Source organism: Coregonus clupeaformis, chromosome 1 (assembly GCF_020615455.1).
Source record: "Coregonus clupeaformis isolate EN_2021a chromosome 1, ASM2061545v1, whole genome shotgun sequence".
NCBI lineage: Eukaryota > Metazoa > Chordata > Actinopteri > Salmoniformes > Salmonidae > Coregonus > Coregonus clupeaformis.
This window is the reverse complement of record NC_059192.1, coordinates 69,883,033-69,911,007: the sequence shown is the minus strand read 5'-3', so window position 1 is coordinate 69,911,007 and position 27,975 is coordinate 69,883,033. Positions and strand designations below refer to the sequence as shown.

At 40.8% G+C, this 27,975-nt stretch overlaps 1 protein-coding gene across 2 annotated transcripts in view; it reads left to right on the top strand.

The window, feature by feature from the left end:
• Positions 1 to 27,975, top strand: part of cpn1 (carboxypeptidase N, polypeptide 1) — a 201,048-nt gene that overhangs the window by 90,729 nt on the left and 82,344 nt on the right. For both annotated transcript variants that reach the window (XM_041883959.2, XM_041883952.2), the window contains 2 exons: positions 15,378 to 15,554; positions 15,634 to 15,745. In XM_041883959.2, the coding sequence (XP_041739893.1) occupies positions 15,378 to 15,554; positions 15,634 to 15,745 (289 nt within the window). The remainder of the gene's footprint in view (positions 1 to 15,377; positions 15,555 to 15,633; positions 15,746 to 27,975) is intronic.

Here is a 27,975-nt window from a genome sequence, read left to right as displayed (position 1 = left end):
ATATTTGCTTACATCCCTGTTATTGAGCATTTCTCCTTTGCCAAGATAATCCATCCACCTGACAGGCGTGGCATATCAATAAGATGATTAAACAGCATGGTCACTACACAAGTGCACCTTGTACTGGGACAATAAAAGGCCACTCTAAAATGTGCAGTTTTGTTACATGACACAATGCCACAGATGTCTCAAGTTTTGAGGGAGCGTGAAATTGGCATGCTGACTGCAGGAATGTCCACCAAAGCTGTTGCCTGAGAATGTAATGTTCATTTCTCTACTATAAGCTGCCTCTGTGGTTTTAGAGAATATGGCAGTACGTCCAACAGGCCTCACAACTGCAGACCTCGTGTATGGCGTTGTGTGGGCGAGCGTTTTGCTGATGTCAACGTTGTGAACAGAGTGCCCCATGGTGGTGGTGGGGTTTATGGGCAGGCAAAAGCTACAGACAACGAAGACAATTGCATTTTATCGATGGCAATTTGAATGCACAGAGATACCGTGACAAGATCCCGAGCCCCATTGTTGTGCCATTCATCTGCCGCCATCACCTCATGTTTCAGCATGATAATGCACGGCCCCATGTCGCAAGGATCTGTACACAATTCCTGGAAGCTGAAAATGTCCCAGTCACACCAGATACTGACTGGTTTTCTGATCCAAGCCACTACCTTTTTTTTGCTAAGGTATCTGTGACCAAGAGATGTACAGTATATCTGTATTCCCAGTCATGTGAAATCCATAGATTAGGGCCTAATTAATTTATTTCAATTGACTGATTTCCTTATATGAACTGTAACTCAGTAAAATCTTTGAAATTATTGCGTGTTGCGTTTACATTTTTGTTCAGTATAATTCACATAATCCTTGTCATAACAAGATGCCCAGCATTTCAAGCCTCCTCCTCAACCCTCTCTCGCTCTCTACCACCCACAAAATGTATGTTGCATCTTGCGCCATGGGCTACACTTGCCTGTCCATCACACATGTAAACAACTAGCAATGATTGGTGCAGTAGGGCAGGAGTGGAAAGGTGTGTCGGACGGTAGGACGGAAGGGTAGGACGGATGGATCCCGGAATATGGATCCTTGATCATAAGAGAAGCAGCCAGGCATTCATGTGGACGGATCAGTGGGTGGACTGGTAGTTGGATCCCGGGTTGAGTGGATTGGGGGCCTCACCGGTTTGTAGTACCCCAAGTGGGGTATAGTGGGGAAAGCAGGAAGTTAGCAAGGATACAGAGATAATCAAATACATGAAAAAGACTACACATAACTGAGGCTAAAAAATGTGTGTTTTTAGCCTAGTTTTAAACATTGAGACTAAGTCTGATACCCGGACGTGGATTGGCAGGCTGTTCATACAGTGAGGGAAAAAAGTATTTGATCCCCTGCTGATTTTGTATGTTTGCCCACTGACAAAGAAATGATCAGTCTATAATTTTAATGGTAGGTTTATTTGAACAGTGAGAGACAGAATAACAACAAAAAGATCCAGAAAAACGCATGTCAAAAATGTTATAAATTGATTTGCATTTCAATCAAGGAAATAAGTATTTGACCCCCTCTCAATCAAAGATTTCTGGCTCCCAGGTGTCTTTTATACAGGTAACGAGCTGAGATTAGGAGTACACTCTTAAAGGGAGTGCTCCTAATCTCAGCTTGTTACCTGTATAAAAGACACCTGTCCACAGAAGCAATCAATCAATCAGATTCCAAATTCTCCACCATGGCCAAGACCAAAGAGCTCTCCAAGGATGTCAGGGACAAGATTGTAGACCTACACAAGGCTGGAATGGGCTACAAGACCATCGCCAAGCAGCTTGGTGAGAAGGTGACAACAGTTGGTACGATTATTCGCAAATGGAAGAAACACAAAAGAACTGTCAATCTCCCTCAGCCTGGGGCTCCATGCAAGATCGGCAGCTGGGACCATAGGCAGCTGGGACCATAGTCACCAAGAAAACAATTGGTAACACACTACGCCGTGAAGGACTGAAATCCTGCAGCGCCCGCAAGGTCCCCCTGCTCAAGAAAGCACATATACAGGGCCGTCTGAAGTTTGCCAATGAACATCTGAAAGATTCAGAGTAGAACTGGGTGAAAGTGTTGTGGTCAGATGAGACCAAAATCGAGCTCGTTGCATCAACTCAACTCGCCGTGTTTGGAGGAGGAGGAATGCTGCCTATGATCCCAAGAACACCATCCCCACTGTCAAACATGGAGGTGGAAACATTATGCTTTGGGGGTGTTTTTCTGCTAAGGGGACAGGACAACTTCACCGCATCAAAGGGATGATGGACGGGGCAATGTACCATCAAATCATGGGTGAGAACCTCCTTCCCTCAGCCAGGGCATTGAAAATGGGTCATGGATGGGTATTCCAGCATGACAATGACCCAAAACACACGGCCAAGGCAACAAAGGAGTGGCTCAAGAAGAAGCACATTAAGGTCCTGGAGTGGTCTAGCCAGTCTCCAGACCTTAATCCCATAGAAAATCTGTGGAGGGAGCTGAAGGTTCGAGTTGCCAAACGTCAGCCTCGAAACCTTAATGACTGGGAGAAGATCTGCAAAGAGAAGTGGAACAAAATCCCTCCTGAGATGTGTGCAAACCTGGTGGCCAACTACAAGAAACGTCTGACCTCTGTGATTGCCAACAAGGGTTTTGCCACCAAGTATTAAGTCATGTTTTGCAGAGGGGTCAAATACTTATTTCCCTCATTAAAATGCAAATCAATTGCTGTTTACTTTTTTCCCTCACTGTAGGTGTGGCGCTTTGTAGGAGAAGGCCTTGACTCCAGCTGTGTTTTTTTTGTATTTGCAGGATGGCAAGAAGGCCGGTGTCCTGTTGTATTAGCATGTCTTTAAGGTAGTTTGGAGCTTGTCCGTGTAAAGCTTTGCATGTTAGAAATAAGACTTGTAGTCTGTACAGGACTGTATGAGGAGCCATTGAAGTGAGGCAATAATTGGAGACTCTTCAGACTTTTTGTTTCCTGGTCGGCAGCATTTTGTACGAGTTGGAGATGTTTCAGATTGGTAGCGTTACAACCTGATAGAAGGGCCTTATAGTAGTCCAGATAGGATGTAATAAAGGCACGCATTAATTTTTCTGCATCAGTAAATGCAAGTAGGTTTTAAAAATCCCCATCAAAATCCATCTGTTTAAGCTAGAGATATCAGATTTTGCATGGGCTGTCCACCGCAACCGCCAATGGCAGCCTTCCTCATCTGCGGTGGAAAGTGGCCGAGTTTAGCTGTGTTTGTCAGACTAAAATCTGTCTTCTTGCGACCTTTTGGCCTACAAACTAATACAAACTTAATGGAAAGATGAGACTCTCACGAACACGAAGTTGGTAACGCCGATCTGCCAACTTTTGTCTGTAGTATCCAAACAGTTTGGGCTACACACTGATATGACCCCTCTATGGAAAGGAGAGACTCTCAAGAACACATACATCTCTAGGATGCCCAGAAGCCTTGCAAGACTCGTCTGAAGGTAGTTTAAAAACAAATGTTTTATTTATATATATATTTTTTACCTAAAAGTGTCCTAAAATTCCAAATAAAATAGCTAAATGATCCTTGGTATGACCATCTTAAAACAATTCCATATGTTAGCTTAGTATGCCCCATGTAGCTCAGTTGGTAGAGCATGGCACTTGCAATGCCAGGGTTGTGGGTTCGATTCCCACGGGGGGCCAGTATGAAAATGTATGCACTCACTAACTGTAAGTCGCTCTGGATAAGAGCGTCTGTTAAATGACTAAAATGTAGAACCCCTCCACCCCTTAAGGATTAAATAAAAAAGGCTGCTCTGGTAGTGTTCTTTATGTGGGTATTGATGAGATTTCACTCAAATTAATGTAGATTTAGATTACATAAATACTCAATATTCCTGAATGAAACTGCACATCCATGGATAACTACATTCCATTAATGTGACCGACCACCTCGATTCAGTCTTATGTTGCAACATTTGAAATAGTATTTTTTACATACAAAGTAGAAACTCAAAGCTAAAACAATAAATCAAAAATACATCATACACTGCAGTTAAGGAACAATGGGAAAGTAACCCCACTTTTGAAAAATGGTCCTCGAATATTTTGGTACACCTACAGGAGAGCTCTTCTTTCTCTACATCATTTCAGCATAGTTCACACCCTCTTAAGCCCCACCCATCTCTTTAAGGATTCACATGTGAGGCCATGTGCTAAACAGAGTGAATAAGGTAGTGTAGTAAACAACCAAAGATTTCAAGATTAAAAGTGGTGAAAGTAGTAGCCTACAATAAGCAAAAACTCCATACACTTTATCTAATCCTTGGCCTATATCCTAATCTGACTTTTGTGCAGGTCATGTTGTTCTTCACTTTACCGTCTCTGGTAAACACACACTATATCAAAGTGTCCAGATAAAAATATTTTATAAATATTTTATAAATACTAGATGATGCTTACCAAGACACACTTGCCTAAATTGATGGGTCATGTGAAATAAATGGTATAACCACTCCCCAGCCACATCTAGCTAATTGTATGGGTCACTATTGTCTAGACATGCACACATGTTCATGAAATACAATAGATGGCCGTAATCACCCCTAGACACACCTGTCTAACTTGATGGGTCATGTAATCATCTGGCGAAGTGGAGTCTTTTGTTTACACAATGAACCATAATCCCAACCCATACTACTAGCAATCCAAACAGATTGTAATAGCTAGCCACCATGCATGAAATGCTGTAGCATGAATCTGCAGGTAGCTAAAGCTAGCCAACTAGGTTCAATGTTAGCTAGCTAACATTAGGCTATAACTAGCAATGCAAATGGATTTCTGAGATACAAATAATATTACTACACAGATCATACACGTAACGTAAACTATTGAGCCAACAAGCTAACGTTCGCTAGCTAGCTAACAACACACTTTAACAAGCAAAGAAAACAACTTTCTGACAAAATTAGAAACATATAACATCTGAAAATGTAGCTAGACTCTTACCCGTATACATGGATGAATCCTTCACGGCAGACTGGAATCCCTTCAACTATGTAAAAGACATCCTGTGTCATTTCTGTTTTGTTTGTAGCTACAGCTTGTTTGGCCCGTTGTGTCAAGTCACTCCATCACAACTTTCCCCCACTGATCTTTGTCGAAAGCGCCTGCTAAATTCAGGGCAGTAGCAAAACTTTTGCAGTTCTCCATGGCTAACGTTATATCTTTCACAAATGCCGCGGTAGCAGGGATTATCTACACATACTAAGCAGTTCATGTTATAGACCAGAAGCATGCTACATGGCAGAACAATCCGAACTCATCTCTCGGCATGTCCAGCCCACCCATTATCTCAGCCAATCATGCCTAGCCGGAAGGTTCCTTTCTTTTTCCGTGGCTAAATCAACTAGGCTCATAATTTAACAATTTTTTTGGTATTTACAGATTGCATACAAGTTTGTTATTAAGGCACATGTTCCAGAAGGCATATCTGCCAAAAAAAAACACATTTTGATAAAAAATTAATAAAATTACATTCAAATGCCTCTCCTGTGAAGTTGTGACGTGCAACATACGCCTAGCTTCATGAAACGGGTCTAGTGTTTAAGAAAGGCTTAAACACTAGAAAAGTACATTTCCTAAAGAAAATGTATGTGCTTGCTAACTTGCCTTAAAATATTTATGGTTGTAAAATAAAATAAAACTTATGCACATTTAAATTGATTATATTTCAAAAAGTATACATAGTAGCAAAAAGCTGTATGCAAGCTATCTAAGTTGGGTCAGTCTGCACATTCTAAATGTGGTTTGGTGTTGATAGCTTCAACAGTTCAAAAGGAAAAGTGTCTAGAATTGTTGATGTTTGTCCATTGAAGTCTTTGGCCCTTTTATTGCCATTGAAATGCTTTAGAGTTCATTTAAAATATTGTTGTAGTTCATGATGTCTCAAGCAATCTAAATTGGAGCAGTCTGCACATTTGAATGTTGGTTTTGTGTTTATAGCTTAAAGAAATAAAATAATAACAGGGGAATAAATAAAATAATACCTAGAAAATGACATTTCCTGAAGTAAATGTGTGTGCTTGCTAGTCATGAAGTATTTATGGTTGTGAAATAGTAGTAGTAGTGGTAGTGGTAGTGACGGCAGTAGTAATGGTAGTAGTAGTAATTGTAATAATAGGGTTTTCATATATGGGTTAGTTAAAGTGACCTATTTTGGGCTGGTATGTAGGTGTTTATAGTTATTATAGTGGGTTATAGTGGGCTAGTATAGTGGGCTAGATTGCGTCATATAGCGTCATAAGCCATATAATATGTTTTTAAGCTTTCAAAATATTTTAGTTTGAACTGAATATTCTGTGAAGCCTTCATTTCACCATTAAAATGAATGTGGAAACAACAAGTTTTATAGTTTACACATTTATTAATGGTAGTAAAACACTGTGTCAAAGCAATCTAAGTTGACTCAGTCTGCACATTTCAACGTTGGATTGGTGTTTGTTGCTTAAAGGAGAATTTAGCTTTTTTACAACCTGTTGTAACGAGAGCCCACGAATGGAGGGTCACACACCTCCAGTCAAAGATGTCAAGTTTGTTGTTGACAAAAGCCCCTCAGTTGTGGGTGGTGGAGAACAGATATTCCCTGTGCTGCATCAATGGAATGAAAGGGGTGGCCCTGGAATGAAATGGGAACAAAAGGCGTGGCAATGGAATGAAAGGGGAATGACTGAGTGGCCCTGAGGGAGATCAGGATACGAAAGACAGACGCTCTCTGCCGATCAGCCGACTATCTTTTACAACTCACGTGTTACTGGGGATTACCAGCCAGACATTTGGGCGCCAGGAATGTGGAGTCCAGGAGAAGGGGAGTCAGGTTATGATACCCCTTGTAACAAAGGAAAATAAGCGCCAAGACCGCCGGGGGCATTTAAACATGTTTCTGACCAATGTATCAAACTGAAGGACTCATGACATGTTGGTATAACTTGAAGCATACTGTGATATTTTTATAATTCTATGACATTAAAAGGGGTATATTGTGTATTTGCTGTAACATGGAATGTATGTGTTTCACCCAAGGCAGGCTTAGAACCTACAGGCTACATAGTTCATCATAGGGACTATTGAACTGTTTTCTGTGATTAGAAACATTCTGTGGACACTTATGAGGAAATCTCAGATTTATCTCACTGAACATGACTGTGCATAACTCTCAGAATCAACAGGTGGTCCCGTGACCCGTGACCCTGTCCAGCCTAATTGGCCCGCCCTCTGTGAGTCTCACTATAAATTACACTTGCTAACAGATGGCGGATGAAGTTTCTTTGGGGTGCGGCCATGCCATGAGGAACAAATGACCTACGTAACTCTCCTTGGAAACCAAACCCCTATCGACGAAACACATATCTACTTTTCCTATCCTACTCAGACAGAAGCAATCATCCCAGAAATTAACCTGCGAAACTCACTGTTTTCATTCAAGACTAAATGACTTCGCAATCCATCCCGGCTGGGATCAGAGGAAGAATTTACTGCTCGGAAGAGCTCTCATAGACATTGCTTTCCTGGACTGAGAGAGAGACTTGGACAACACTGCCCTTTTCCCGGCTCCATCCTGGCTTCATCCCATCCAAACGGAATCCAACTGGGCAGGCAACATCGACTTACAACTAATATTACCCTATTACATTTTTCATTTCCTCTTTCAAACAATAAGATCATATCATTCTCCAAAATCCTGTGAATGTGCAGTTGTATTTGCCTGAGTTGAGTACAGAAGCCATTCATATTGAAGACTCTCACCTCAATAACTGTGTTGTATCCCATTGTACCCTGCCTTTATATTGTATCTTTTAACTACCTAATTTATTTAGTCTAGTAAAAACAACCTTGAATGAATTATTTGTGGCACTGAAGTCATTTGCGAGCGAATGGGTTTTTACAGCTCCAGAGCTTATCGGCTATTCAGAATGAGAATTTAGTCAAATTGAATGTGATTATATTGTTGATATAGTAATTAATGGTATAACGGTTAATTATAACTAGTAATATAGAGTAAATTCAAAGGTTTCTCTATATCCAACCCTTAATAGTGCCCCTCTTAGATTAATTTGGATGGGATTACTAAATTAATCAAATAAATCAGATCAATGAATTTTTTCAGTAATTAATCAGTAAATGATCTTGAATATTAATTAGCCTAAAGTGACAACAAACCAAATCCCTATTTTTGAGGTAAATGGGTAAACTTTTTTTTGGCGATTTCACTTGCTTTTAGAAACTTACCAGCGATTCATTTCCTCATCCTTGTTGTGTAGTATGGGGGCTGTGAAAAAACATGAACAAAGGCTCGCAAAAATATTTTTCTAAACGGAAAAGCTCTCAGTAGTGCTGTGCAGTTTCCCTAAATGTCAGTTTATTTTTGTTTTTTAAATAACTAATTGACCAACGTCGGTTCACTTATTTGAATTCATTGAGTTCGTATTTTTTATGTGAGCTCAATTTCTTTCGAGAGATTTCTCTCTGGGACATGTTGTCCAACTCATCATAGTTAAAGAGCAACTGCCCCTAAAAAACAATTTTTCATTTAGAAAATATCCTCATCGATATGAGTCAGAAACATTTGTTCTACTGTCAAAGTTGACTACAAAGTGTAAATAGGATAATTTTGGTCATGAAGTCAGTCTCGTCCAAAACAGAGTTTAGTGAGACTTGTGGTCGTGACTGCATCACAATGTAAATGAAGGTTTGGTTTGTTTCAACCCTGATAACATGCCCAAAGCTGGCATCACACAAGTAATCATCAATTCAGAGTGCAGCTGCACGCGACCCAACCATAATGCCCGTGGTAAATTTGTTTGATTTTGGGCTAGTTCCCTAACTAGCCCAAAATCAAACAAATTTACCACGGGCATTATGGTTGGGTCGCGTGGTAAATTATATGTTAAAATTCCAATAGCTCCAAATTTAATTGACTTAAAAACCTCAAACAAACTATACAAGGTAGAAATTCACTTACAAATATTGAAAGCATTTAATGAAAAAACTCAAAGGTGTGCAACATGAAAATATTGTCTCATTTACATTGTGTAATTTATTGATGGTCCCTAACTAGCCCCAGAGGTAGGCTATCCAAAGTCAAACCAATTTTTCCACGGTCGCACACCAGCCGGCTGAAGCTAATTGTTTAAATAATTTTGCGCCTGCGAACACACACAAGAGACACCCACATTGAACCACACTCCAAAACCAACTCACGTTTGAATTCAGTCATGGCCACTAGCAAATCTGAAATGAGGCCAAATCAGGAAGTACAGTCACCCTTTAAGTGCAGAAAACGTGGTAATTAACTACAATGACCTGTTCTCGTTGTTTGTTGCAAGCCTGTGGGGCCGGCAGACAGACATGGACAGAAAAAAAGTGTTAAGTAAAAAATAAACAAGTAAAACCATTTTTTTTTTTTTTTTGAAGAGCAGCAGTAAAATAAAATAACAGTAGGGAGGCTATATACAGGGGGTACCGGTACAGAGTCAATGTGCGGGGGCACCGGTTAGTCGAGGTAATTGAGGTAATATGTACATATGGGTAGAGTTAATAAACAGAGTAGCAGCAGCTTAAAAGAGGGGGTGGGGTGGGGGGGGGGACAATGCAAATAGTCTGGGTAGCCATGATTAGCCGTTCAGGAGTATTATGGCTTGGGGGTAGAAGCTGTTAAGAAGCCTTTTGGACCTAGACTTGGTGCTCCGGTACCACTTGCCGTGCGGTAGCAGAGAGAACAGTCTACGACTAGGGTGGCTGGAGTCTTTGACAATTTCTAGGGCCTTCCTATGACACCGCCTGGTATAGAGGTCCTGGATGGCAGGAAACTTGGCCCCAGCGATGTACTGGGCTGTACGCACTACCCTCTGTAGTGCCTTGCGGTCGGAGGATGAGCAGTTGCCATACCAGGCGGTGATGCAACCAGTCAGGATGCTCTCGATGGTGCAGCTGTTTAACTTTTTGAGGATCTGAGGACCCATGCCAAATCTTTTCAGTCTCCTGAGGGGGGATAGGCTTTGTTGTGCCCTCTTCACGCCTGTCTTGGTGTGTTTGGACCTTGATAGTTTGTTGGTGATGTTAACACCAAGGAACTTGAAGCTCTCAACCTGTTCCACTACAGCCCCGTCGATGAGAATGGGGGCGTGCTCAGTCCTCTTTTTTTCCCCTGTAGTCCACAATCATCTCCTTTGTCTTGATGACATTGAGGGAGAGGTTCTCTGACCTCCCTATAGGCTGTCTCATCGTTGTCAGTGATAAGGTCTACCACTTAATAGGCCTACCACTTAATGATGGTGTTGGAGTTGTGCCTGGCCATGCAGTCATGGGTGAACAGGGAGTACAGGAGGGGACTGAGCACGCACCCCTGAGGGGCCCCCGTGTTGAGGATCAGCGTGGCAGATGTGTTGTTACCTAAACTTACTACCTGGGGGTGGCCCATCAGGAAGTCCAGGATCCAGTTGCAGAGGGAGGTGTTTAGTCCCAGGGTCCTTAGCTTAGTGATGAGCTTTGAGGGCACAATGGTGTTGAATGCTGAGCTGTAGTCAATGAATAGTATTCTTACGTAGGTGTTCCTCTTGTCCAGGTGGGAAAGGGCAGTGTGGAGTGCAATAGAGATTGTATCATCTATGGATCTGTTGGGGTGGTATGCTAATTTGAGTGGGTCTAGGGTTTCTGGGATAATGGTGTTGATGTGAGCCATGACCAACCTTTCAAAGCACTTCATGGCTACAGACGTGAGTCCTACGGGTTGGTAGTCATTTAGGTAGGTTATCTTAGTGTTCTTGGGCACAGGGACTATGGTGGTCTATTTTAAACATGTTGGTATTACAGACTCAGTCAGGGACATGTTGAAAATGTCAGTGAAGACACTTGCCAGTTGGTCAGCGCATGCTTGGAGTACACGTCCTGGTAATCCGTCTGGCCCTGCGGCCTTGTGAATGTTGACCTGCTTAAAAGTCTTACTCACATCGGCTACGGAGAGCGTTATCAAATAGTCATCCGGAACAGCTGATGCTCTCATGCATGCTTCAGTGTTGCTTGCCTCGAAGTGAGCATAGAAGTGATTTAGCTCGTCTGGTATGCTCGTGTCACTGGGCAGCTCGCGGCTGTGCTTCCCTTTGTAGTCTGTAATAGTTTTCAAGCCCTGCCACATCCAACGAGCGTCGGAGCCGGTGTAGTACGATTCAATCTTAGTCCTGTATTGACTCTTTGCCTGTTTGATGGTTCGTCGGAGGGCATAGCGGGATTTCTTATAAGCGTCCGGGTTAGAGTCCCGCTCCTTGAAAGCAGCAGCTCTACCCTTTAGCTCAGTGCGGATGTTGCCTGTAATCCATGGCTCCAGGTTGGGGTATGTACGTACGGTCACTGCGGAGATGATGCACTTATTGATGAAGCCAGTGACTGTTGAGGTGTACTCCTCAATGCCATCAGAAGAATCCCGGAACATATTCCAGTCTGTGCTAGCAAAACAGTTCTGTAGCTTAGCATCTGTGTCATCTGACCACTTCCTTATTAACCGAGTCACTGGTGCTTCCTGCTTTAATTTTTTTAATAAGCAGGAATCAGGATGATAGAATTATGGTCAGATTTGCCAAAAGGAGGGCAAGGGAGAGCTTTGTGCGCGTCTCTGTGTGTGGCGTAAAGGTGGTCTAGAGATGTAAGTTTCCCTGCATTAAAGTTGGCTAATAGGATTAATGGAAGAGGCAGTCTACTCGCCCGTCGTCGGATCCTTACAAGGCACCCCAACCTACGTCCACGATATCTCCGTCTCTTTCTCATGTGAATGATGGGGATTTGGTCCTTGTCGGGTGTCTGTAGAATATCCTTCATGTCCGACTCATTGAAGAAAAAATCTTTGTTCAATACGAGGTGAGTAATCGCTGTCCTGATATCCAGAAGCTCTTCATGGTCATAAGAGACGGTGGCAGAAACATTATGTACAGAATAAATTACAAATAACGTGAAAAAACATACATAATAGCACAACTGGTTAGAGGGCAATAAAACGGCAGCCATCTCCTCCTGCGCCATCTTGTCAAGTTGATAGTTGTTATTTAGCAGTCTGAAAAGTATGCCTTATCTACTTTGAAGAACTACTGAAATTGTGATTTTGTCGGAAAGCAGTCAGCTAACCAGCTAGGCTAGCCTTCTAGCCTGAAGGATGACTCTTTGGGGAGCACAGAGATAGATGGCTGGCTGGCCGCTACTGCCTGAGCAGAGATGAGATGACGACTTGGAATTAAATAATAAGTCATCAAATAAAAAAAGTAATATACACAACAACTGAAATATTTTAGTAAAGTAATGTGAATAAAGGATAGTTTATTAATAAGTGATAAGCAGTAATGGGTAGTCACTACATTTACATTATAGTCATTTAGCAGACGCTCTTATCCAGAGCGACTTACAGGAGCAATTAGGGTTAAGTGCCTTGCTCAAGGGCACATCGACAGATTTTTCACCTAGTCGGCGATTAGAACCAGCGATCTTTCGGTTACTGGCACAACGCTCTTAACCACTAAGCTACCTGCCGCCCCCACTACCATCATTGGGGTTTATTATGAAATAATAGTCATCATCATACTAAAAACAAATATGTAAGCTACACAAGCAAAATATTTTAAGAGATAGTAATGGGCAGTCACTCACTACCATCAATTGTTTTATTCTGTTTTGTTACATCATTTAACCCACATAATGCATTTATTGTAAAAAAAATAAAAAAATAAAAAGACAAAGAATTGTTTTGAAAACCGTGATTATTTTTCAAAGAACAAACCAAAACCGAACCGACCTCAAAAAGCACGAATTGCTCAGCTCTAGTGATTCAGGTCTTTAGATGTTGTGCACATGAAATTGTGTCATTCCAAACTTTATCTGCAATGTTATATTTGATTTAGCTGCGACTCGAGGGATACCTCTTCGTCCAATCTACAGGTAACTGCCAAAATATATATATTTTTAAATATAACAACGTATATTAAAAGCAGGTGCTTCCACACAGGAAGTTCCAGCCCCTTGTAGAATCTATGCCAAGGCGCACTGAAGCTGTTCTGGAAGCTCAAGACACTTTATGTTGGTGTTTCCTTTATTTTGGCAGTTACTTGTAGCAGCAGGCTACATAGAGGTCCTCTGTAGCGCAATTGGTAGAGCATGGCGCTTGTAACGCCAGGTTAGTGGGTTCGATCCCCGGGACCACCCATATGTAAAAATTTATGCACACATGATTGTAAGTCGCTTTGGATAAAAGCGTCTGCTAAATGGCATATTATTATTATTATAGAGAATGGAACAGCTGGATAGAGGAATCTGCTCGAGTCGCTCAAAATGGAATAGAACATGGCTATATAGTTTGGAATGACACAATTTCATGTGTACAACATCTAAAGATCCGTTTCTAAAAGGATGTATTTGGGTGATTCTGGAGCATTTGTTCATGTTTTTTCGGTGGTTGTGGTAAGTTTCTCGAAAACAAGTGAAATCACAAAATAACATGACATTTACATACATAATTTAGATAAAAAAATTTTTTGGGGGGGGGTTCTACTAAGCTAACATATGGAATTGTTTTAAGATGGACATACCAAGGATAATTTAGTTATTTGATTTGGAATTTTAGGACCCCTTAACGCAGGGTTCTTCAATCCTGGTCCTGGAGGGCCGAAACACTTCTGTTTTTTATTTCTACCTGGTAGTTAATTGCACTCACCTGGTTTTCCCAGGTCTGAATTATCCCCTGATTAGAAGGAGAGGATGAAAAACAGAGGTGTTTCGGCCCTCCAGGACCAGGATTGAAGAACCCTGCCTTAACGTATCAAAAAAATCATATCAAAAAATGATATAACGAAACATTGAATTTGGCCTTACTGCTATTTGCCCATAGAAACACATTGAATAACAGCTTCATACATGAATAAACAGATAGCAAAAACAAATCTAAAGGAAATTTGTTCTGAAGTGTCTGTCCTATATCTGAGAGATCAGGAAACTAATTTTAAAAAATGTTGACATGTATTTAACCCCTTATTTTGGGCACTAAACTATCTCCATATATACAATACTTCCATTCATTTTTTAAACTGGTACCCGGCTACCTTCAGACTAGTCTTGTGAGGCTGGTGGGCGCCCTAGAGCAAAACAACCGACATGTACGTGTTCGTCAGAGTCTCACCTTAGTGTGTCATATTAGTGTGTAGCCCAAACTGTTCAGATGCTACAGATGTTTTCATGAGAAGACCGATTTGTGGGATGTCTCATGGTATGACAAACACTGCTCTAGCTCTGCCACCTTTCACCACAGATGTGGAAGAGCGACAACGCAAATAATTTGATACTTCTAGCTTAAACTGACAGATTTAATTTTGATTCTTTTATTATGCTAATTAGATGTCCACGAGGGCGTGGACATCAACTCTAGGTGGTTAAAAAAGCAAACGTTTCCTTTAAGGTTTGCCTGTGAAGTCTACGGAGCTTTTATGAAAATGTAAAATGGTTATAGTTTAAAAAGTACAAAAAGTATCAACAATCTTTTGAAAGGCAATCGAAGTTGAGTCAGTCTGCACATGTCAACATTGTGTTGGTTTTTGTAGCTGAAATGCTTCGAAAGCAGTGGCGAATCCATAATTGTCTTTGAAGCCTATGGAGCTTTTATGCTAATTTAAAATGGTTAAAGTTGAAAAAGTATACATGGTATCAAAAAGCAGTATACAAACAACCTATTCCAGAACGGTCTGCACATTTAAAAGTTTGAATGACGTTTCTATCTTAAACGGTTGAAGACTAATTACAGTGGACATTTTTACCATTCAAGTGGCCCCGTGTAGCTCAGTTGGTAGAGCATGGCGCTTGCAACGCCAGGGTTGTGGGTTCGTTTCCCACGGGGGGCCAGTATGAAAAAATTTATGCACTCACTAACTGTAAATCGCTCTGGATAAGATGTAAGTCTATGGCAATTGAAATGCATTGGGATTAATGCATTATGGTTGTAGTGTGAAAAGTATAAGTACTTTCAAAATGTTTTTTTCAAGCACACAATCTAGACGTTTTAGAGTTTTTGTTGGTAGCTTTTACGGTTTTGGCTCTACAGTTTCCAGCGGAAAGTGAATAATAATAATAATAATAATAATAATAATAATAATAATAAGTATGAACAATTTTAAGAGTTGCTCTTGAGTTCAGCAAGCACACTTTGTAATAAAGTAAATACAACTAAAAATAAAATAACCTTACCCTAACCACGTTTTTTTTCAATACCTTGTTTGAGTGTTGAGTGTTAAAATGTCTCATATAAACTGAGTATACATTAAAAAGTAGTTAATCCTCTCTCATTGGCCTCCTACAGGTTGAAATGGAGACACTGGCAGTGATAAAGTGGATGCAGAACTATAACTTTGTTCTGTCTGCTAACCTGCATGGAGGGGCAGTGGTGGCCAACTACCCCTTTGACAAGTCAAGGGACCCCCGCATCAGAGGCAAGACCACATACGCTGCAACCCCAGATGACAAGATATTCAAAAAGGTACAGGTGCAGATAACAGATTTGAAAGCTCAGTCACATTATAGCACATATTGAAACATGTGTCTTTGTGTGCTTACAGTTGGCCAGGACGTATTCGTATGCCCACAGTTGGATGCATAAGGGTTGGAACTGTGGAGATTTCTTTGATGAAGGGATCACCAATGGAGCCAGCTGGTACTCTCTGTCCAAAGGTGAGTTTAAAGGTCCTGCACAGTCATAATCATGTTTTTTTCATTTGGATGAACCCAGATCAAAGTGCGATGACCAAAGACTGAAAAATTACTGTTGCTGGTACATTGATAAAGTTTGATCATAACGTTACTGGCTTTTAGTGATGGGAAGTTCGGATCTTTCGACTCATTTCGTTCATTAGATTCAGTAATGCCGAGAGCACGCAGGACCACCCCCTACCGGTGAACGATTATATAAAAACTTGAAAGAATCATGATTCTACAAGCCTCTCGTTCACAATGGGGGGCTCATTGGAACTTTCATTTGTTACTGAGACTTATAAAAGTGTGCTTCAAACAATGTACATTTGTGATTGCTAATAAGATTATTTATTGATTCCCTTGAAAAGAGGTATAGTTGCTAGATTATGAACGACTCTTAGCATAATGCAAATGTCTATGTTTTCATTCTACAAAGCTGTGTCCATTGATAACATACAATAATCAATTAATTGCATTCGTTCTTGCACCATGCAATCAATTATCAGTTCTAAACACATATTTTAGTTCTCTATGCTGCCTGCACTATGATACATTTTTCTGTGCACACATGATAGACAGTTGGTGGTCGGAGCACGTCTCCGAAGTTACTGAGCTGGAGGAGAGCGTATTAATCCTGCTGTAGAATTACTTGTGGCCAGCAGGTCAAACAAACGACTAAAAGTAATGAATGAGTCACTCGAAAAAATGAATCATGAATCTCGAGAATAGTCAAAAAGAACGAATCGTTTGCGAACTGCACATCACTACTGGCTTCCTCCTCAAAAACTTGAATTCAGGAGGCGGGATTATTGAGGCTTTGTGTGATTTTTTTTTTAAACGTAGCAGGTGTAAAAAGACGCCTGAGCAGAGTCCCCATATTCGTTTTTCAGGGCAAACAGAAGTTAGGTTGAAAATACTGTGTCCCTGAACACCGGAAAGATCCACTTTCTGCCAACCCCGTGGAGATTCAGATTGAGTGTTTAATAGTCACATGTACAGGGGTTGCAGGTGTGATTACAGGGTAAAGGGAAAATCTTAGGCTCTGAGGTCCAACATACAGGACAAAGTTAAATAAAATAATGGAAATGTCCATTGGGGTGGAGGCTGAGTTTGTTTAGGGGGTGTGGGGGAATGACCATAGGGGGAGCAGCATGACCATTGGGGGAAAAGTGAAATATGAACAATAACAATTATAATTTAAAATCAATTATATGCATATTAACAACTGCAACAGTGATTAATGTCATTGGGGTGGGAGCAGAGTAAAAGTCTGTTGGGGGGGTGGGGGGAAAATGTCCATAGGGAGAAGCAGCATTTAAGGTAAGTGACCGTTGAGGGTGAACATGTTCATAGGGGGAGTAGGGGTGGAGAAATATCCATAGGGGGAGTAGCAGGGGGGAGCAGGTAGCTGACCAGTGGTGGCTATTCAGCAGCCTGATGGTCTGAGGGTAGAAACTATTGGCCAGTCTTCCAGTTTTTGCCATGATGCTCCTGTACTGCCCGCGTCTGAGTGAGAACAGGGCATGGCTTGGGTGGCTGGGGTCCCTGATGAGTGTGTGACATCACATCTAGCCGCTCATTTTAATATGCTAAAGGTAACGTCTTATTCTCTTACCGAATTTAAATAAGTACTGCCTTGTAACCATCATCACATAAAGCGTGTTCGGAGCTAGCTAGCTTGTCTACTGCTGCCTAAATGTATCTATAGGAAAGATACTTATTGTATTGATGTGTATATTTTTGTAATTACAGGGCTCATCTGCAAAAGAGACCTTGGTCTCAGCTTGACTCCCCTGTCAAAATAATAATTGATAGGTTTCCCCTTTCATCTGTGTCTGATGTCAGCTAGTTACTGGCTAGCTAGTTCTTCAGCCAGCATGGAACAAAAAGCAGCTGTCATGTCAACATGAACTGCAACAGAAGAGACATGCCAAATGGGAGATGTATTAGAAAAATAGAATACAGATTTCTGTACCCATTTCACTTACATTTACATTTTACATTTTAGTCATTTAGCAGATGCTCTTATCCAGAGCGACTTACAGTTAGTGAGTGCATACATTTTTCATAATTTTTTTTAAAAAATACTTTTTTTCATACTTGCGTCTCCAAGTTTCCTCCCTGCAAATTAAAAGGACATACAATTAAAATGCTGTATAATGTCATCATTTTCTACTTCACTGTGGGAAAGGGGCACAAATACCTGTCATGTTGATATGCTTTCCAGCAGTGGTTACCAAACGGTCGATCAATTGACTGGTCGGTCTCCAAGGCATTCCTAGTCGATCATGACTATCAACAAATACAGCAAAGAGCTGTTGTTTTTATGAGTGAGTTTATTTTTTATTTTTTATTCAGCACAGTTAACACTTTTCATTCAGCTCTTATAAGCCATGAAACCAACACTGCAGCTTCAATGAATGAGTACTGTAGCAAAGCATATCTATAGGCTTGCATTGTTATTATTAGCGGCTGTGTGTTTTTTAATATCGAGGAATATTTAACTTTCTCTGGTCATAGGAGTAAAAACATGAATTTGTGCATGAGGCAGAAATAATGCAGTTTGACTCGAGTTTCGTCATCAGCTCGAAGACGGTGTCCCCTTTTTGGTCAGACTTAGCAGAGGGGGGAGAGCTGAGGGACCGTCCGATGGTGAGAGGCGGACCCTCTGATGCTCTCCCTCCGCTGAGATTGACCATCAGGCACCATCAGTCCAGTAAATATAAAGAAAGCAACTTATTTCAATTTATGCTCACTCAACTGTGCCTCACAAGTAAAACAACAAATGATGATCTAATACAACAAATTATGATGTATTACCAGTGTAATCCTAAACCTAAAGTTTGGAAGTATGGCTCTTATCAATTTATAAATTACAGTGCTTGGAGAATGCTGTTATTTCTATTGGGAAAAAATAACGTAGATATTTTTCCACTTGTAACCGTCAGATTTGCTTGACCTTATTCTAAATAGGAGGGAATTTAGTCAGGGTCAGAATATGTGTATCTGTAGACACACCTCCGTCACACCGCAATTTCAGTGATCTCCACCCCAAACGCATACCTGAGGTGCGTTCAGTTTGCTTCAACGTTTGCTACGTTGTGTGATGGTTTGTACTGAACGACAGGTTTTCATACGTTTGCTCCCGTTTGGTGGGTGTGGGGAGGTGTGGCTTGATCAATATTGGTGTGACCATTTGAAATCGCAAAACTCGTGTCATACACCATTATTATGGGGCCCCATAATCACAAAGTTTTTCAAGTGGTCATTCAGTACAGTACCGTTTCCATTGACTTTAATATTGCACACCGTTCTGTCGAACTGAATGCAACCCAGGCTGGCACTGGTGAGGAAAGTATGTGAAAAAAATTTTTAAGGGATAGTGCGACATTTTGCAAATTTGATTGTCTCTTCGTGCAGTTTTAAGGAAGTTGAAGGTAGTTTCGCAAGCCATTGCTAACTTACGTTGACTGGAAGTTTACTGGAACAGCTAGCATATTTATATATATATATATTTTTTTTTAAATCTTTATTTTAACAGGGAAAAACAGACTGAGACCTGGATCTCTTTTATGGCTGTGCCCTGTGTAAACATGTTGACATGTACAGTTTTAGACATACAGACAATAAAATTTCAAACATACAAAACAAAAACACAATTCAACAGAAACAATCACAGACAACATCATATTGATCCTCCATAACATTTTTAAAATGGGCAAGGGACACCAGAGTGTCTAACTTAAGTTGGATCTGCAGTTTATACCATAAATAAGGTGCAAATGAACTGAAGGCAGTCCTACCTAACTCTGTGGAGACCACAGGAGTCTCTAATGTAATCCACATCTGTGATCTGGTTTTAAAATTAGTATATCTAGTGGAAATTAATGATGATATAGTTTTAAAAGAAGTGCTTTATAAATAAACAAGAGAGCATGTTGCTCTCGCCTCACAGATAGAGAGGCCCAACCCACATGTTGATATAGGAAACAGTGATGAGTTTTGTAACTATCACCCATGATAAACCTCAGTGCACAATGGTAAATAGCATCCAGTGGTTTTAATGTGTTTGCCGATGCATGCATATAGATAATATCACCATAATCTAAAACGGACATAAAAGTAGCCTGCACAATTTGGACAGACAAGCCCTGTTTCTGTAAAGGAACCCTATCTTGAATTTGAGCTTTTTTCCCAATTCAGTAACATGTTTTTTAAAAAGAAAGCCTATCATCTAACCATACCCCTAAGTATTTATATGCAGAGACCTGTTTGATTTGAGTACCATCCAAGCTAGTGATTACAAAAGTGTTTCTAATTGAGAGTTTAGACCTAGAAAAAAACATGACATTTGTTTTCTTAGCGTTTAAAACAAGTTTAAGCTGTAAAAGAGACCCCTGTAGTATCCTAAAATCAGACTCCAACTGCATTAAAGCTTGGTCCGCTGTTGGAGCAATAGAGTACATCACTGTGTCATCTGCATATAAATGGAATTTACAATATCTGACATCATTACCAATGTTGTTTATATAAAGTGAGAACAATAGTGGGCCAATTATTGAACCCTGAGGGACCCCTTTAAGTAACTTCCAGGTATTCCAGGACCTTGAATCTCCTCCCTAATTGTAGCACTTCCGAAACATTTGATGGATTCCGTTTCCTGGAGTGCTTTACTCCCCGGACAGCAATCCAGGCATCCTGAGGCGGAGCAGAAGGGGTGGAACAGACCGGGCCCTTCGGTTTAGCTCCTAGCCTGGGCCATGGCTCATTTAAGGGAACCGAATGGAGTTTCTCCGTTACAAGCTCCCCAGAAGTGGAGGTGCCGAGCCAGGGGCAGGTGACGTCGTCGATTTTGGAGGTGGTTTGTGCAACCATGGAGCCCAGGAGTTCTTCGTCCTCCTTGATCTGGCGCAAGACAGATACTCTCCCCTCCAGCTCAGCGAATCTCTGGCTCAGGTACTGGCAGGTGGTACATCCAGGGGTGAGCGAAGCCATGAGAGACATCCAACTTTCAGCTTGCTCCTCTCTGTAGGTCGTCTCGTCGTTGTTGGTAACCAGGAATCTGGGACACAAACTTGCGGTCCCAGCCGTAAAGGCTGACCGCGTCGCGGAATCAGTAGCAATGCAAACTTTACCGAGTGTAGGCAATCCACGATTCTGTTGCGCGCTCTGATGACGTCTGTTGCGTGATTGACATGTCAAGTCCAAAACTGGAGGTTTAAAAAAAACATAAGTAGTTTTCAGGCATATGTAACACCTATTGAAGTACTGTAGCATATGTTTATAACCATGCTGCTAAGATTTTAACTCCAGTGTCCATATTATGTCTACGGAGCTAAGTTGTCCAAAAGAGTGTACCTCTAACTACATAGAGTAACTATCAGTCATTACTTGTACAAATGTCCATTCTTTAATGCTAACCTTGTACCTTTGTTTGTCCTGTGTACTGCGTTATTTTCTTTGAGTGCTGAAATCTATAGTTTTTGATAAAAATAGCATTCTATGCGATGTCTTGACAAATTGCGCTGCATAATGTTTTCCAATGGAGTAGTAATTTAGAGACTTCAAATGTGCACTACCACTCGAAACTTTTATAAATATCCATTTTTTAATGCTTTAACGCTTACTTGTGCTTGTCCTGGGTCCGGTTTCCCAAAAGCATCTTAAGGCTAAGTTCATTGTTAGAACCTTCAAAGGAGCATCAATAAATCTCCTAGCTGTTTCCCAAAACTATCGTTATTAAAAGCGGAATAAAAATCAGAGCTTGACCAGTCTTGATTAGTCAGCTCTGGAAGGTCATGGATCTTTACACATGCTAATAGCCCTTAACACCTTGTCTATTGTCCTCATATCACGCCCCAGTTCAGCTAAGCAGACAATCTACTCCAAACATTTATTTATTAGGCCTATAACCTAGTTCATACATTTTAAAAACGTCTTAATAAAATCAAGGCAAAAGTAAACATGTCGTCCCCACGAATAGTGCAGCATGCTCCCAATTTTGAGATAATTTTCAGATACATTTCAGTTAATTACTATAGCTCCTGCCTTGGGCCAATCAGTGTAATTTTGTAAATGCCTGATCTCTATGGCAAGACACATTATTCACCCAAGTTTCGTCAAAATTGGGCCGGTGCTGTCTGAGATATTGTGTGTGACTAATGTACTAACGGACGGAGACAGATCCACAGACACAGACAGATCCTGATTTTATCGTGGTGGACAATGATAGACTATAAAGTTAATGGAGTCTATATTCATACCATCATCAATTAAAGATCCAATATATACGGCCTCCTGAGTGGCGCAGTGGTCTAAGGCACTGCAGTGCTAGAGGCATCACTACGATGAGACAAGTTCGAAATTGTGGAGAAAAAAAGGGGGTAAAGTACACACACAAAAAATTATAATAAATAAAAGATCCAATATATTTGAATTGTATTTAAAATAGCAACACTTTAAAAAATATATAAAACAAACACGGCAATAAAAGAGATAATATGTTATCAAAGAACATAAAACACAAAGGCATCATTGCACCAAGCTAAAAAGGCTGGTTGACAAATAGGATTTTAACAGTACAATGCAATATTCCGTATATATATATATACAGTGGGGAAAAAAAGTATTTAGTCAGCCACCAATTGTGCAAGTTCTCCCACTTAAAAAGATGAGAGAGACCTGTAATTTTCATCATAGGTACAAGTCAACTATGACAGACAAATTGAGGAAAAAAAATCCAGAAAATCACATTGTAGGATTTTTAATGAATTTATTTGCAAATTATGGTGGAAAATAAGTATTTGGTCACCTACAAACAAGCAAGATTTCTGGCTCTCACAGACCTGTAACTTCTTCTTTAAGAGGCTCCTCTGTCCTCCACTCGTTACCTGTATTAATGGCACCTGTTTGAACTTGTTATCAGTATAAAAGACACCTGTCCACAACCTCAAACAGTCACACTCCAAACTCCACTATGGCCAAGACCAAAGAGCTGTCAAAGGACACCAGAAACAAAATTGTAGACCTGCACCAGGCTGGGAAGACTGAATCTGCAATAGGTAAGCAGCTTGGTTTGAAGAAATCAACTGTGGGAGCAATTATTAGGAAATGGAAGACATACAAGACCACTGATAATCTCCCTCGATCTGGGGCTCCACGCAAGATCTCACCCCGTGGGGTCAAAATGATCACAAGAACGGTTAGCAAAAATCCCAGAACCACACGGGGGGACCTAGTGAATGACCTGCAGAGAGCTGGGATCAAAGTAACAAAGCCTACCATCAGTAACACACTACGCCGCCAGGGACTCAAATACTGCAGTGCCAGACGTGTCCCCCTGCTTAAGCCAGTACATGTCCAGGCCCGTCTGAAGTTTGCTAGAGCGCATTTGGATGATCCAGAAGAGGATTGGGAGAATGTCATATGGTCAGATGAAACCAAAATAGAACTTTTTGGTAAAACCTCACCTCGTCGTGTTTGGAGGACAAAGAATGCTGAGTTGCATCCAAAGAACACCATACCTACTGTGAAGCATGGGGGTGGAAACATCATGCTTTGGGGCTGTTATTCTGCAAAGGGACCAGGACGACTGATCCGTGTAAAGGAAAGAATGAATGGGGCCATGTATCGTGAGATTTTGAGTGAAAACCTCCTTCCATCAGCAAGGGCATTGAAGATGAAACGTGGCTGGGTCTTTCAGCATGACAATGATCCCAAACACACTGCCCGGGCAACGAAGGAGTGTCTTCGTAAGAAGCATTTCAAGGTCCTGGAGTGTTCTAGCCAGTCTCCAGATCTCAACCCCATAGAAAGTCTTTGCAGGGAGTTGAAAGTCCGTGTTGCCCAGCGACAGCCCCAAAACATCACTGCTCTAGAGGAGATCTGCATGGAGGAATGGGCCAAAATACCAGCAACAGTGTGTGAAAACCTTGTGAAGACTTACAGAAAACGTTTGACCTGTGTCATTGCCAACAAAGGGTATATAACAAAGTGTTGAGAAACTTTTGTTATTGACCAAATACTTATTTTCCACCATAATTTGCAAATAAATTCATTAAAAATCCTACAATGTGATTTTCTGTTTTTTTTCCCTCATTTTGTCTGTCATAGTTGACGTGTACCTATGATGAAAATTACAGGCCTCTCTCATCTTTTTAAGTGGGAGAACTTGCACAATTGGTGGCTGACAAAATATTTTTCCCCCCACTGTATATATATATATATATATATATACAGTGGGGAGAACAAGTATTTGATACACTGCCGATTTTGCAGGTTTTCCTACTTACAAAGCATGTAGAGGTCTGTAATTTTTATCATAGGTACACTTCAACTGTGAGAGACGGAATCTAAAACAAAAATCCAGAAAATCACATTGTATAATTTTTAAGTAATTCATTTGCATTTTATTGCATGACATAAGTATTTGATCACCTACCAACCAGTAAGAATTCCGGCTCTCACAGACCTGTTCTTTTTTCTTTAAGAAGCCCTCCTGTTCTCCACTCATTACCTGTATTAACTGCACCTGTTTCAACTCGTTACCTGTATAAAAAACACCTGTCCACACACTCAATCAAACAGACTCCAACCTCTCCACAATGGCCAAGACCAGAGAGCTGTGTAAGGACATCAGGGATAAAATTGTAGACCTGCACAAGGATGGGATGGGCTACAGGACAATAGGCAAGCAGCTTGGTGAGAAGGCAACAACTGTTGGCGCAATTATTAGAAAATGGAAGAAGTTCAAAATGACGGTCAATCACCCTTGGTCTGCAAGATCTCACCTCGTGGGGCATCAATGATCATGAGGAAGGTGAGGGATCACCCCAGAACTACACGGCAGGACCTGGTCAATGACCTGAAGAGAGCTGGGACCACAGTCTCAAAGAAAACCATTAGTAACACACTACGCCGTCATGGAATTCAATCCTGCAGTGCACGCAAGGTCCCCCTGCTCAAGCCAGCGCATGTCCAGGACCATCTGAAGTTTGCCAATGACCATCTGGATGATCCAGAGGAGGAATGGGAGAAGGTCATGTGGTCTGATGAGACAAAAATATAGCTTTTTGGTGTAAACTCCACTCGCCGCGTTTGGAGGAAGAAGAAGGATTACAAGAAGAAGGAGTACAACCCCAAGAACACCATCCCAACCGTGAAGAATGTAGGTGGAAACATCATTCTTTGGGGATGCTTTTCTGCAAAGGGGACAGGACGACTGCACCGTATTGAGGGGAGGATGGATGGGGCCATGTATCGCGAGATCTTGGCCAACAACCTCCTTCCCTCAGTAAAAGCATTGACGATGGGTCGTGGCTGGGTCTTCCAGCATGACAACGACCCGAAACACACAGCCAGGGCAACTAAGGAGTGGCTCCGTAAGAAGCATCTCAACGTCCTGGAGTGGCCTAGCCAGTCTCCAGACCTGAACCCAATAGAAAATCTTTGGAGGGAGCTGAAAGTTCGTTTTCCCAGCGACAGCCCTGAAACCTGAAGGATCTGGAGAAGGTCTGTATGGAGGAGTGGGCCAAAATCCCTGCAGCAGTGTGTGCAAACCTGGTCAAGACCTACAGGAAACGTATGATCTCTGTAATTGCAAACAAAGGTTTCTGTACCAAATATTAAGTTCTGCTTTTCTGATGTATCAAATACTTATGTCATGCAATAAAATGCAAATTAATTACTTAAAAATCATACAATGTGATTTTCTGGATTTTTGTTTTAGATTCTGTCTCTCACAGTTGAAGTGTACCTATGAAAAACATTACAGACCTCTACATGCTTTGTAAGTAGGAAAACCTGCAAAATCGGCAGTGTTTCAAATACTTGTTCTGTATATATATATATAAAAATACTGATAATTAAAGGTATAAAAAGTATGATACACTTTATAAAATAAACAAACAATTATGAATAATCAAACGTTTTTACTGCTAATATTTAACATATCTCTTGGGCAGTAAAACATTACTTATTAACTGAATTGAGATGCTGTGATTGTTGGTCTTCTGTTTACCCATGAAACCATTTGCTCGCTCAAATGGAAAGCACCAGAAACCATATACTGGACCATAGTCCAAAACACATTTCTTCAAGTGGCTATGGAGGTGCATATTTGGTGTGCAATACTGTTTTCCATACAACCTTCCAAAGCTCTCACAGAACTGTTGCAAGTGGCGATGACACTCTCTAACTCGCTCCATTGACATACATCTTGTACATAAGATGGTACAGGCTTTGACAAAATGGGTCTAGCAATGATAATGTGCATCCTTCACAAGTCCTTTAACAGTGAATAAGGAGTAAACGTATGTCCAATTTTTCCATTGTTGTGCATTGAAATGAGAAAACCCTGAGGAGATTTTAGCAGGTAGTTGGCCTATGTCTGCAGGAGTTTTCAGTGCATCAACTTTAAGCTGAATATTTCTTAGTATTCCCTCATCCAGCACACCAATATTCTTCCAGATGGTAAAATGTGATTTGCTGTCCCAAGTAAAATATTATGCATAGGCAACCATGTACTGTATATGGGCATGAAATATGGCAATTTAAATAGCTCTGACAATCTGGCCCCAGTTTCAGTCTCTATTGTTTTCCTCTGTCTTGGTCTTCGCCTGTGTCCACATACTAACTTGCATTTTGTGAACTTCATTCTGACGTTGCAGTACATGGTTGTCCATCCCCATTTCTGTGGAATTGTCTGTAGGCATTTGTTGCAACATGTGTGAGCTTGACTTGGATCTGTGTTGTTGAACAGATAAAAAGATGGTGGTGAAATCCCAAGTAGGATACATTAAAAGTTAAAAACATCACACTGACCCAAAAGGGTTTAAATGACGTTCAGCTTATAAAGGCTTCATAAAGCCTTCATAAGCACTACATAAATGTGTTACAAAGCATTTATAACCGCATATCATGCTTTATAAAGGGTTCATAAATGTGGCATAACTGTGTGATAATCACCAATGTCAAATGTGACATAACCCACTATGTTGAATATGATATAAACATGTGTTTTATAAAGGGTGACATGTTGTGCTGAAGGATGGCATATGCTCTAAAGTGATGTCATGTTAGTCATATTACACCTAATCTCGTTCCCAGACACTTCCATCCAAATGTGCAGAAGGTCTGGTGGACCAATGCATCAAACTTGACTGTCATTAGTTAGGGTTTGACTTAAAATACAATTTTAAGAAGATACATTATGGAAATGATTTCAGCCATAATTATGACTTTTTGTCTGTGTTAAGTAGTGGCGATGACAAATACTTTACTTAGGAAGCTCACTCCTATAGAATTCTATGGGCACTCCCACTTAGGCCAATTTTGAATGGTTGATATCCCAGGCTTATGTGTGCTGTGTGTGCAATAGCCTTGGGATGACGTTACACCAAGAAACACTTACCTTGATGAAAGCCCCCAATCTAAAGAAATGAAAGTGTCTTTCTTCTGGAACCAAGTTACATGTTCCTCAGTACACAAACACGCACACAACAAAAATGAGCCATAACGCACGGTGCTGGGCCCTGTCAAGTCTTTGACACATTCACCCACTCCTCCGCTGAAAGATCAGCCACAAAATGTTGGCACCATTGTAACAGCTTGAAATCAAGCCCTGGTCTCCAGCATGGGAACAGAAGAGGAATACCTGGTGCGGTAGTCTCAGGTTGGACTACTCCAAATCATCTTGGTTCTGACACACTCATACCCGACAGTAACCTGTGGATATTGCTGGGTTAAAACAACCCATCACATTGGGTTGGGGGATTGACCCAGGGTAATTTTTTATGTAACCCTTGGGTTATTTTCAATGTCATCCTAATTTCAATTTTGCTTGCATATTTTTGCCTTCTCTACCATCCCACCCCCTCCCTTTCCAACACACACAATCAAGATACAATGTTGAATTTCAAATAATTAATTTATATTGCCTGCATTTCAGAACATACATAATGTCAGAGATTGTACAATAATGTCAGAGATTGTACAATAATGTATATTTTTTAAATAGCACATTGAAACAAAGCCCTATTGTCTAAATATGTATTACTTCACAAGATAAGATTTCATAAGTGTCAAGATTGTTGAGAGACGGATCAGACCAAGGTGCAGCGTGGTATGCGAACATGTTTATTAAATCAAATAAACATTAAACAAAACAAGAAACAACGTAACGTGAAGTCCTCAGGCTAAACACATACGAG